A 13,733-nucleotide genomic window follows, 5' to 3' on the forward strand; every position below is an offset into this window, starting at 1 on the left:
ACAGATCTGACCCCAACACACATCAGCTGGCAGCCATCAGTGAATGCAGCCAACCACCACACCAACAGATATGCGAACACTGAGCTGACTGTGAGGCGAGGACAAGCCTTCAACATCACCCTGTACTTCAACAGACCAAGGCAGAATGGGGAGAGCCTAGGATTTGTCACTGAAATAGGTAACATTCCCATAGCTTAATCCATCATCAGAGAATTATAATCTTTATTCCTTGCATTTGTCTCCTTATTCTATTTAGGGAGGCAATTTTTCTGCATGTACTTTTAGTGCTTCCCACACCCCAGAATGCTCAGTTTCAAGTGTGAGGTTAATGTTGAAACCACACTCTGGAATGGAAACCAGTGACTCCTTCTTTCTGGCAGGGCCATCCCCCTCGGAATCTCATCGCACAAGGGCTGCATTTAACCTCTCTGAGGGAGGGGGCAGTGGCTGGAGTGCTGCCCAAGGACCCAGCGATTCTGGATCCATGAACTTTACAATAACCAGCCCAGCCAACGCTGTCATCGGGCGATACAACCTCACCCTCCGGGTCACCTCAGGGAACAAGATCTTCTCCAGATACCTGGGCCAGTTTGTGTTACTCTTCAACCCTTGGTGCCCAGGTAGGTGCCAATGCCTTTGCTGTCGAACACAACTGACCTTGTTGCTTTCCTGCCTGCACAGAGCTGCTCCCTCAAGCTGTCTCTCTTTGGGTCACCAGCTGCTGCAATCTCAGCTGTGTGCTCAGAGATCTGGTTTCATTACACTAAAAAGCTGCTGCCACCACCCCACCTCCTTTTTACCCTAACAAAATGTGCTATGGGGTTATATCATAGACTCTTCAGAAACAAGCAGATCACTTTTTCTGTAGACAAGGGCTTCTCTGGGCAAACCGTTCCAGTGCATCACTGCCCTCTGGTAAAGAACTTCTTCCTAACAGCTAATCTCTCCTTTCTCAGGTTATAACAGTTCCCCCTTGTCCTGTCACTCTCAGTACATGTAAAGAGTTGCTCTCCCTTCTTTTTATAAGCCCCTTTTAAGTACTGGAAAGCCTCAATGAGGTCTCCCTGGAGCCTTCTCTTCTCCAGGCAGAATATCCCCAGCTCTCCCAGCCAGTCTCCAGAGCAGAGGGCTCCAGACCTCGGAGTATCCCTGTGGCATCCTCTGGAGCCTCTAACAGGTCCACACCTTTCTTGTGCTGAGAGCCCCAGAACTGGATGCAGTGTTCCAGGTGGTGTCTCATAAAGGCACAATAGAGGGGGAGAATCCCCTCCCTCAACCTGCTGCCCACCCCTCTGGTGATGCAGCCCAGGATGTGGTTGGCCTTCTGGGCTACAAGCACACACTGCTGGCTCCTGTCCAATTCCCATGATTTTCATTTTGGGCTGAAAACGGACATCTGTTGTTGCTCCATGTTTTCATTTCTGCATTTCTTCTGCAACATCCTGAGTCTGCAAATTTCTAACCTCATATTTTGCAACTTTGCAATAGTCTAGAAACCTGGGTTGGCCTGAAAACATGACACTCTAGAGCGAAGAGAACTCTAAGCCATCCCAGTGAGTAAACAACTTTTATGAGAAAAGTAGCCACACTCATCCACTACTTTTTCCCTTGACCATATGTTAGTCAAGAGCCACTAAGGAATACGTCAATAGCCAAGATGAAAAAAGCTGCTAATTAGCCCAGCAAGTCCTGGAAGGCAGAAATAATTATACAAATATGTTCAGGAAACTCAGACCATCTCTGCATAGACAGTCCCGAGGGGGAAAACCTCCCCAGAAGCCCCTGAAAAATAATTTGTGTGTAACTTGTAATTGAGGGAAACCACACTGGAGGGACAGCAATATTTGACAGCTCCTGAACTGGAACACCAGCATAGCAATGGTACCCAAGAGACCAAACTCTTCTCAGATGAAAACTGAGAAAAACTAAGCTGTGCCCATTACAATTTTAAACTAATGATTTTGTGGAAGAGTCCTCCAGATTTACCAGATGATGCAATGACTACTGACAGATAAAAGGGAGTATCCTTAATGCTGAATGGAGGATACTGCTGAATAAGTTCTGCAGAGTTGGAATAGCTCCCTGATCCTGAAAAACAGGAACAGATTCAGTTTGAGGGTATGTTCCCACTACTGTAAGTGTCATAGCAGAAGGGAAATAGGAAATTTATTTTCTGGGCAAAGGATAAATGGCAAATCTGGTCTGTAGATAGGGTTCCAGGTGGGAGGTTAGGCTTTAAGCTGGGGAATACAGAAATTAATTCATCAACTGTAATAACAGAAAAGAACTACTTATAAGAAAACAGTCAGGACTAGAGAAAGGAAAAGCACTGGATTGGAGAAAAGCTACTAGAGAGTGGATCCTTAAGGGTCATCTGAAAAAACACTCAGGTCAAATAGTTCATCACTGACTTTGACATGCTGACATTAAACAGCATTGTCCATGAACAGATGGGCTGGGACAACACACAGAAATAACTGGCTGACCTTAGAGACTGGAGAAGGTGAGAAGAAATAAGATATAGCAATAGGAAATAGAAGACCATACCTCTAGGGAGAAATAACAATGATTTCAGTGACAGACTTATCATCTGGAAATCATGAGGAATGCAAAAGCCCTTGTTAATCAAAGAACAAGAACCAATGTGAAATGGCCCTGAAAAAAGAAAATGCAATCTTAAGCTGTATAAGAGAAAACAGTTAGTCAGATTTAAATGTTAATGCCTTTGGATGGGATGACAAGAATTAAAACATGTTCAGTGAAGGGTTACTAGGATAAATTAACACATGAAAAACCTTTTGGACCAAAAAAAAAAAGTTCTAGTTTAGCAAGCTATAAAGGTTTATTGAGAGTACATAAACCTTAGAAAAAAAGAAATGTTCTTCAGCTGATTATACAAGGACATTTAGATTGCTCCGAATAATAAACTCACAGGGCTAGAAGAATCTTAGAAAAGTCATCTAGTCCCACACCAGGGCTCTAAGGCAGGTTCAGTTCAGCACTTAGGTCATTCCTGACAGGTCTTGAATTCCTTCTTAATGACCAGCCATTAGGGAAGCTCCAGTACCTCCCCTGGCAATTCCCTCCAATTAAACACAAGCCATTCTATTAGAACTTTATCCTATTAACTAACCAAATCTTTCCTGCTTTGACTGTAGCATATAATTCCTCATCCTACACATGACAGACACCAAGAACAGATTTTATTTCCCCCTGCCCCATTCTCTTCACAAGAATTTCTGGAATTGATTACAATGCTTGCCTCATTCCTCACCCCCATTTTTTTCCTACCTAAAATAATTCTGAGTTAATTCATACTTCAGATTTTCAGGAATGCTGAGCATTCTCAGTGCTCCTCCCACTCTTTCCAACTGGCCCACACCTCGAAGTGCAGCCCCTGAAACTGCACACAGGTCTCCATGTCCATGCTACCCCAAAACCTCAGGAATCAACAATGATATTATTTTTAAAAAGTGTGGACAACAACCACAAAAATAGATTTTTATCACATTATACAATTTTAAAAATAAATTGCAATCTTTTTATTTGCAGGAAGGGAAGGATGGGAAGTTCCTATAGGAAGGTAAAGAAGTTGATTCAATAAAATAGAAAAACTGATCTTTTTGTATGTATTTCCTGAAATCCTGAACCTTTCAGAAAATATTTTTAAACATTATGGAATTAAAAGCAAAGCTAAGCAGATATTGCTATCTAAAGAGTGACCAACCTAAACCTCTGTGGGAACCAATGCTTTCATAGCAGCTACAAACTGTGCCATAAACTTGGAAAAACAATGAGGAACAATGAAATCCAAGTGAATGGCTGAGCAGGTTATCCCAGTAACATTCCTGATAGAACTTTGGATCAGTCAAACAAAAGTCTTCATTTAGGAATCTTAAAACAAGGCAAATACATCTGGGAAAGAGAGAAAAATGCCATCTGTGTGGCTCTTTTCAAATATCTGTTCCACTTCTAACTACCCTGAGAAGACAGAAAAATGTGGTGAGCTAGCCTGGATTTTTCTCCACCTTCCTCACAAAAACACAATGTGCAGATAGGGGACATTTAGATAATGCACAAGGATATCCTAAAAGTAGGGGAAAAAAGTTAAGTAATATAATATGGATCCTTCTTTCATCCCCCCACACCTCCCCTGGCCATATACAATAACAGACATTATCACTGAACTGTACCTGTTCATGGAGCTGTAACAATTCTATTTTGCAAATAGAAGTTTTCTCCTTGCTAAATGAAGACAAAAATGTTTCTGAAACGTTGCTGGTATTCTCAGCTTTAAGCCTGCCCAACTTGGTTTTCAGGTGATGATGTCTACATGTCCAATGAAAATGAGAGACAAGAATATGTTCTAAATGAAAATGGAATAATTTTTGTGGGCAATGCAAGGTACATTGAAGCAAGAGGGTGGTATTATGGACAGGTAAGTCACAAGGAATTCATCTGGACTCTCATTCTGCCTCCAATAGCATTTCTCTTATCATTATTTGCTGTTAATAGAACAACTGCACAAATCTGGGTAGCCTTACTTGTGGCTTGCTCACAGTGTGTCTAACAGTGTGCCCCACTGTCCCTATCACCTCTGTGCTGGAATATCTCAGAAAGGAGGAACTGCAGTAGAAAATCCTTTAATTCTGTTTGTGAAACCATCCATTTTCTTAAAAAATTATCTTGTCTGATCACAGTTTCAAGATCTTCTAAACATCTGCCTCACCATGCTTGATCTGAGCCTGTACTATCGTCAGGACCCAGCCATGGATGTGTCACGAAGAGGAGATCCTAAATATGTGGGCCGAGTAATCAGTTCTATGGTAAGAAATGGACAACTTAACCCAAATCCCACATGAGAAAGCAGAAAGCACCACTGAGGCTCAGCCACCTGCATCCTAAGCAATATAATAAACTAGATATAGTGCATTACACACAATTAATTTCGTGCATTCTGTCCATTGGCTCCTTTTTAGATCAATGGAAATGATAACGACAATGGAGTTCTCCTGGGAAAGTGGCAAGGAAGTTTCCACTCACATGAGAACCCATCCAGATGGGATGGCAGCGTGGTGATCCTCAAGAAATGGCGTCAGGACAACTACAGGCCTGTTCAGTATGGCCAGTGCTGGGTTTTTGCAGGTGTGATGTGTACAGGTAAGCTGTAAGAACACGGGACTGGGGTGAAATGGAGGCATCCGTGACCTCCGGTTTTATCAAAACCACAAAGGAATAATTTCTACAAGAGGAACAGTGCTGTGAAGACCACTAATGCTGAAGAATCACAAAATATTTAGACACTTTGTTTCTCAGATAATTGTAATCATTGAACTAAGGCTGTGTGGGTTCTGTTGCATTTCTTGCTCGTTTGTTTTTTTTTATAAAATATATTTCAGTTTTGAGGTGCTTGGGGATTCCAACTCGTTTGGTTTCAAATTTTAACTCTGCCCATGACGTGGATAGAAACCTGAGTATTGACAAGTACTATGACAGCTCTGGAAGGAGTCTTAATATCAGCAAGGATTCCACATGGTAAATATAATTTCTTCCATCTCACCAACAACAGTAGAGAGGATTTAGGAGACTTAAAAACATGAACACTAGTAGTACAAAAGCAACTGAGTGGGCAAAATGTAATACAACCATCTAAATTAATACTGCAGACATCCATTTGGGAAAAAACCAACCAAACAACATACTTCATGATGTTCTCCCTCCCTGCCCTGAGGTCCATACCTCAAAAGCAGGCAGTAAATCTGTCCTTTGAAAGAGGTACTGTAACTTGACAGTTTGTGTCTCAGTTTGGAGTTTAGAAAAATTTGTTAAAAATTCACTACACTTCTCCAATTGGAAGTTTGCATGACTCTGTATTACTGTGCTTTTTAGACATTGTTCTTTGTCTCCAGGGATTATCATGTCTGGAATGAAAGCTGGTTCATTCGCCCAGACCTGGGAAGATCATACAGTGGGTGGCAGGTTTTAGATGCAACTCCACAAGAACAGAGCAGAGGTAACAGCATAAGCTCTCAGCCTGACTTAGAGTCCTTCTCCAAACTGAGCACAACTAATAAAGTGTAACCTTTTTTTTTCACATTTTAGGAATTTTTCAGTGTGGCCCTGCATCTGTTCTAGCCATCAAAGAAGGTGAAGTAGACCTGGATTACGACACCTTGTTTGTGTACTCAGAGGTGAACGCTGACTGCAACAGATGGATTGTATACAATGATGGAACTAAGAAAAGAGTTTATTGTGATACTGAAATCATTGGCAGGTCCATCAGCACCAAAGCTGTGGGCAGCAATGGCCGTGTGGATGTCACTGCTAACTACAAATATCCAGAAGGTAAAGGAATTATCACAAATTATCTCCTATTACTGCCTACTGAATCCTTGGTGCTGGGAAGCTAGAATGGGTAACCTGCTTTGTTTGAGCATCTCTCCCCCGCCTTCAGAAGATATTTCTGCCAGTGTTCTCAGACTACTTTCTTAATACAGTGCGTGTTATATTTCTGGTTTGTGTATTTAGTAGCTTCCTTATTAAGGGAAAATACAAAATATACTTCAGTCCCTTACACAGAAGTGTAAAATTTAATGCATACACAAAACAGGGCTATAAAATACATTTTACTACCCAAGGCAGACAAATCCTCAGGGTTTCACTCCTCAGTGTTTTAGTGCAACCATATTTAATACAGAGGCTGGCTGTTGTCAGATAAGCAGAGTAGCACTTAGCACACAACTGCATGTTCTGACCAGAGAAAAAGAAATCTCACGTCCTAAACAAATACAAATGCATCATATTTCATTTTAGTGATTTATTCACCTCGTAACCGTATATCCCTTGTGAAAAATCTGAATGGAGGCTTAATGAAGATATGGGGAGCTTTTAAGTACTGCATATTTCTGAGTGATGCTGTTACCCTGTATTGGTCTGAAAGCCTTTACACAGAGGAAGTGCATTTGCAACAAAAGTAGAATTTTACTTGGTTCTCTGCTTCCACCAGGTTCTTCTGAGGAAAGACGAGTTTATAAAAAGGCCTTGGCTAAGATACTTGGAACAAGTGTCACAGAAGGACGCACAGACTCCCCCGAGGGAAGACCTTCAGAGACAATGAGAAACCCTGGGATCGCTGGGAAATTCAAGCTGGCTGAACCTCCAGTTTTTGGCAAAGACATTAACCTAATCCTGGTCCTCAGCAACCTCTCCTCTGACCGCAAGAGCGTGAGGGTGGACATGAGTGCCTCAACCATCCTGTACACAAGGAGAGCAGTGGCAGAGATCCTGAAGGCAGCCACTTCTGTGGAGCTTGGTCCTAAACAAGGTAACTTTTAATGTCCCTAAGGAGCCAATATAGCTCTCTTCCTAGCCTCATGAAGGAAGAAACATCAGTATCATACCTATATCAGCTTTGTAGTGCATCTACTCATTCCACCTCTTCATAGCATGGTTTATGAGTACATTTTCCATTATTTTTTTCCCTCTGAAAACTTTTACTAGTTCAAGCATTAATTGGATGTCTCATGAAATGTTACATAGAAGGCTACACTTATGTTATAGCTCCAGAAGCAGCACTAGACATATGTGTATGTGTCATGGTTTCTATATGTATATATATATGTGCGTGTGTGTGGTGATTATTACACAGGAACACATCTTACTCTTCACAATTAAAGAAAATTTGATGTGTGCCTTCTGGCACTCAACAGGCAACACATGAAAAGAAATCAACTAGGAAAAAGTTTAAACGTTACAGTGAAACTCTGTCTCTCTTTTGAAGAGTCAAGACTATTGAAATTATTATAGAGATCTTTTTCATCCCCAGGGGCTACAAAGATAAACATTTTTCCCATACACAGCAGAAAAGTTGTAGGACTACAATGAGCAGCTGACCAGGTAACTTGAAAAGGATCTCTGTGAAACTTGACCCAAACTTTCTTCTCGACTGAGGTAAAATAAAGAGGATATAAGGACGGAATAGATTAAAATGGTTATACCTCTAATCATTAGAAATACAAAGGGTCAGGAATCCAATGAAATGCAGATGAGCAAACTGCCTCAGTTTCAGGCCAAAATCCTCTATTCAAAACTGTAAGGGTCAAATGGGTTAAAGTAGAAAAGGATCACCAGAAGAGGGAAATACACAACCAATCTCACAAGAAGGAAATATAAACAAATTCCACTGCCATATTTTTTCTCTTCAGTAATTAATAAAACCCCTCACTATAACTCTTTTCCGTAGCTTTCTTTGAAAATATAATGGTTCCTAAATATATGTCTGAATTCCAGGGAAGCATATCCGGGTAAAGATCCCTTATACTCATTATGGAAGATATCTGACTACTGACAAAAGGATCCAAGTCACTGCTTTGTGCGAAGTCATGCGCACACACGGGCTGAGGCTGCTGGTGGAGAAGACAATCATTTTAGAGGACACAAACATCATCATTAAGGTGAACAATTTTCTCCCTGATGTTCTGAACAGCACTAAAAGATCTGGAGCTCAGATCCTAAGATGAGAATCTGGGGATAAATGCATTACTTTTAGGCTGCCATTTCAGATGTTGTTCCAAAATTCTGCCTGCTTAAATTGAGAAAGCAAGGACATGAGAGGCCAGTCCTGAACCTTGGCCTGAATCTGCCCCACTTTTCAGAACAGCTCTGTTACCTTCTTTTTTTCCCAGTCACAAGCCACTGCCTTATGTTCCACAGTACTTGTTTTCATTCCAAGTATTGGCAAGTGCTTGTGTTGTCCTTAAAGAACTTTGCCAAAATACAGATTTAAACCCTTAACTCTAACCAGTGCTAGAGCCAGTTCATACTGTTTTAGCACTTTAATCCTAATCAATGATATGCCAAAAAAAGAAAAAAGCCACTCAGCAACCCAAAGATCAGACAGGTTTCATGGGACATGTCTGTGTAGCCAGGGCTCTATTTCACTGAAATTATGCACAAAATACTGCAGACAGCTTGACAGCACTATTTAGCTAAGCCACATCCAGCTTCAAACATTAGGAAAGCTAATGTTTGTCAGCTAAATGCCACTTGCAGTTCCACAGAATTCTGACTCCAGGAAAGTGTAAACCAGTGAATGACCAGGAATGTGTTTTGTCCTTCAGATCCCTCGGAGGGTTGTAGTGAACAAAGCTGTGTCTTTGGAGATCTCCTATGCCAACCCCCTCCCGGAGCCTGTGAGCCGCTGCGTCCTGCTGGTGACTTTGATGAACCAACAGGTCAAGATAAAGTAAGTAGAAGCTGCAGCATTTACTCCCTGCTTCCAACATGACCAACAGCATGTCTAACTTCTCAAACAGAAAGAAGAAAAAAATCACACTTGAATTGTCTTTTTTATATTTTCTATTTCTGAAAACAAAAATGCCACCAAACATATATACGATTTCTTAATCATGTGGTGTTTTTTCCATATAGAACTTCTTTAACAACTCAAACCTGCTAACATTCTTCTTTTCTGGGAAAGCAAATGCACATGTCAAATTATTTTGCCTCTCTGCAGTTTATTCTACAGTTTGGCTTTCTCTTTCTATTTTCATATACAATACCCTGACACCACAAAAAGATAACTAGGCTAAAGCAAACAAGTCAGACACTCCCCTTGGTTCAGCCCAAACAAAAAGTTGCTCTGTTGTCCTTTAAAGCAGGAGAAAATCATGCCTTTTCAAAACATAAAAGCAAAATCTTCTGTTATTTTTTCTCTTTTCCTCTGGACTCTGCTGCTTTATGGATCAGCTCAGTTTTGAGCACTAGTTTGTATTTCCTAAAAGCGTCTTTTATTGTAAGACAGCCTGACTTGCTTTGGCTGTGGAACTATTTGGACATAATAATCCATAAACACAAAATTCCAGTAAATTATTCCAGTAAAAGACAAAGCCAATTTAGGCCAAAAGGAGATACAAGCCAAAGCACAATGGCCATTAGAAAAATCATTATTGCCAAAAGGGATATGAACCAAGCAGGCATTGGACAGAGCACTGACCTTTGACATCAGAGTTTTTCTATTGTGAGTTTGTGTTGACTATCCAAATTTGCATCCAGCCCTAAGATGGAACTGTGACATAGCACCTCTCCATTTGAGAGTAAAGGAAGGTGGTACTGTCCTTTCTCATTTCTTAGCCTACACAATGCCTCAAACCCTAAGTAATTCTCAGAACCCAAGGCTGGATCTCAAATAACTGTTGGGGCTTTAGATATCCTGCAGTTCTGTTTCTTGGGAATCTCAAAAAAGACAATGCAAGCCTGAACTACATTCTTTTTTTTTGTTTTTCTGTCCTTGTGTTTTTCAGTTTGGCACGACTGGCACCGAGGGAGAGATCAAAAATTTATTTTGAATTCACACCTCGGAGGGCTGGGCCCTTACAGCTGCAAGTAGACTTCTCTTGTGACAAATTTTCACATGTTAAGGGATTTGTAACAATTGCCGTAGCACCTGCATAATGTGATGGAATCAACCTTCCATTTCAGCATAAACACAGCAAGATACTCTCCTCTGTACAGGAACAGTGATGACAGAAAGGAAATATGCACAAAAATTGGTGACCTCTTACATTGCAATAGAATCAAGTCTGCTTTCATAGTGCTTAATTATTTAGTCTCTAATTGTATTTCTCCTCCCCCCGTTGACTAAAGAAAAAAACAAAGCCCCTTCTTTGTAGAAATAGTTTCACTGTTTTCAAATCTCATTCTGTTAAGCTCCAAGTTTTGACTCTTTCCTCATCATTAATACAATCTCTTTTCGACCACATTCTAATTGTCAGCAATAAATAAAAATCATTCTCAACTGTATTGTTTTGTAATGATTTATACATTCCATGGGAGTATTACAAGAAATCACAAGACTAAGGAAAAGTTCTTTTTTCTTCATTTCACAAGCCACTAACCTAGAAGAGTGGAACATTTCCTGCATTGTTTACCTAATTTCTGTATTTTGTGACACCTGTAGTTCCATGAATGGGGAGGAAAAAAGTTTAGGAAGGCTGGGAATAGTAATGCTTGGGGTCCATGGCAGTATTTCTGTAGCCTGTGGGCACAGGCCTGTCACAGAGTGGAGAACACATGTACACATTCAAAACAGCAACTTAATTCTTATGCAGCTTGACAGAGTCCCAGGCACCACAAAGCACAGGGAGAGTTTTGCAATAGTGTGGCAGCCCAGCAACACAGGGTGAGTAGCTCTTTTTGCCCACCACTGTAAGGTCACTGAAGACAAGGAATACGTTTGCCTTCAAACCTTCCCCGTGTGGCTCACTCAGGGCAGCCCCGACCCCACACCTGTCAGTGTCTGCAGACAGAAGCCCCTTTTGTGGGTTCCCAATCCCAACATTTCCAGGTACCAGGTCTCCCCTGAATCCCACTTGCAAGTAGCTGTAAGGATTCCCTGTTCCTGCAGCCGCTCCAGCACTGCTGTGACAGTGACTGACCAGGCACAGGAGCTGCCAGGTCACCCTCAGAGCAGGATGTGGGGCAATCGTGGTGTGCAAACAGCTCTGCCAAGCCTGAACATTTATATTTGCTGTGTGACTTACGAAAAGTTTAAAGCAGAATTAATAAGCTGAAAATTCTGAACCACAGAGCTGTCAGGAGTTATGGATATGGGCATTTTTGTGTGACAGGTGATAGTATTTCAGAGCCTGAGGGGTCCAGATATAATCACAGATTTTTACAGCAAAAAAACACATAAGAAACCCTAAAAAAACCCTTTAGATTCCTTTTAAAAATACATATATTTAAACTGCAGGCAATTAATTTGCCTTTCTGGTTCCCGGCAATCTTGATATGAAAGTGGAAACAAAACAGAAAACAGAACTGAAAAAAAGACACAAGGCAGAAGGTAGAGGTGAGCAAAATAAGAGATCATCCCTTTTCCTGACACACCTCACTCCTCATTACAGTCCACTGGAAGTCCAGAGCAGTCTGCAACCTACTCTTAGGACAAATTGGCAGGACATGTTTTTAGATAAGCTGTGACACACGATGAGGGAGGAGAGGGCAGGAGGGAGCTGCAGGAGCAGAGAAGAGAGTGCCTGTAATTACAGTGGGCAGGGCTCACACCAGAAGAGCAGCTCTGTGGCTTCCTCCAGGGCCCAACCAACCTTGCCATGCAAAACATCTACTGAGAAACTGTGTGCATGTATTAAAATACGTGCATGTATTATGAACACCAAACTACAAAGAAAAATTATTAGAAGCAGAGGCAGCCATTAAACACTTCTCTTTACTTAACACAAGTTCCCAATCACAGCTGACTGCACAACAATGCCCCCTCCCCAGGACGTGTTGCTCCTTACAGAAGAAATGCAGATTATAGGTAATCATGTGAGAAACAGGTAATGAGAAGGAAGCATTATAGCAATGTTGTGGCAAAGACAGAACGAATTATATGCAGTTATGTGGAAGATCTTCAGACAGATCTGTCTTAAAAAAAAGAAAAAGAAAAAGTGGGGAAAAAAAGCTACTGGCAGTAACAGTAATTATTATAAATCGACTTAGATCACTCACTCCATGTCCCACATAGCTGTGCTGTACTATAGGTGTATTTGTCTATACTTGCCCTCTGTACATACAGTCCCCAAAAACCTAAACTGACACAAACAAAACCATCCAAAATTAAGTTGCTTCTGCCTACTTAATATTTCCTTCATTAGATCAAATTTGGGATGCTTTCCTCTCTAAAATACCAGAATACTGATTGCCATCTTTCCTCAGTCATTCACCAGTTTTACATAAGGATAATTGGATTCAAGATTGTGCAATTAAAGCAATCATCAGTGGATGCTCACGTAGGATATCACTACAAAAACAGTAACTACCAACCACAAGTCACACCCAGCTTGTATAAACTCCAGCCCTTGTAGCCAAGTCCAGTCCTGAGCCTTTCATTGCTGGTGCTGGTGGAAGAGGATTTAGAATGTTCTTGCACACTTTTGTAACCATAACCTGAGCTACGCACAAGTGTGGAAAAGAAGAAAGAATCCTTATGGCAGGTAAGTTCATCCAGCCTGATGGCTCCAGACATCCCTCTTCCAATCCAGATGAGCAGTATTTACTGAGGAAACAAATTACATCTAGCTGCTCTCTCAGGAGGCTTTGCTTTTTTAGGTTAAGTGTATTTATTGTTTTCTCTACTAAAACTGATTTTCTTTTTTCTTTTATTATCATGGGTCTTGAACATTTTTTTTTCCAGTAACACAGAAAAGCAGAGTAAGAAAATATTTTTCTATCATATCAATTAACTGCTCTGTTCAGTGCTTCTGCAGCCATCTAATCACTGTTGGCTAGTGACTGGGGCATCAAACTGCTACATGGAAATCCCAGGCTCTAAGAGCAAATGAAGTCTGGCCTCAGAGAGGTCACTTGGTGGCCTCTGGACTCCCAAGAGGGGCTCTGCCAGCCGAGTGCTCTTTGTCTGCATGGGATGGCACTCGCTGTGCTCACTGTCATGCTGACTGTAAAGCTCTCAAGTTAGACACACATACCATGGAATACTCACACACAGACTCTATCTACAGTTTAGCCTAAAGAGGTTTTCCTGTTACAGCTTCATCTTTCAGTCAAGGGCAAAGAGAACCCTGTGTGCACCATGATCAGCATCTTCAGCAGTGACCACTGGGCTTTTCCTTCTGAGCATGCTCCCAATGTCTGTCCAATACAGGACAGACACCCAAACAAATTTTTAGAAGTTTTGGCCAGTTGTACACTGACAGAATTCTAGAAAATAA

General features: G+C 41.2%; 1 protein-coding gene across 1 annotated transcript; it reads left to right on the top strand.

Moving 5' to 3' along the window:
* Positions 1–10,452, top strand: LOC309579569 (protein-glutamine gamma-glutamyltransferase 6-like; the record flags this gene model as incomplete). Its single annotated transcript, XM_082292974.1, has 12 exons — positions 1–178; positions 381–620; positions 4,320–4,438; positions 4,701–4,826; positions 4,980–5,160; positions 5,400–5,535; positions 5,910–6,013; positions 6,103–6,345; positions 7,007–7,324; positions 8,290–8,453; positions 9,120–9,244; positions 10,302–10,452. Coding segments are annotated over 12 exons (2,085 nt in total), but the record flags the coding sequence as incomplete, so codon positions are not given.
* Positions 10,453–13,733: the final 3,281 nt, after the last annotated feature.

Source organism: Coloeus monedula (genome assembly GCF_965178545.1).
Source record: "Coloeus monedula genome assembly, chromosome: 17".
NCBI classification, from domain to species: Eukaryota; Metazoa; Chordata; class Aves; order Passeriformes; family Corvidae; genus Coloeus; species Coloeus monedula.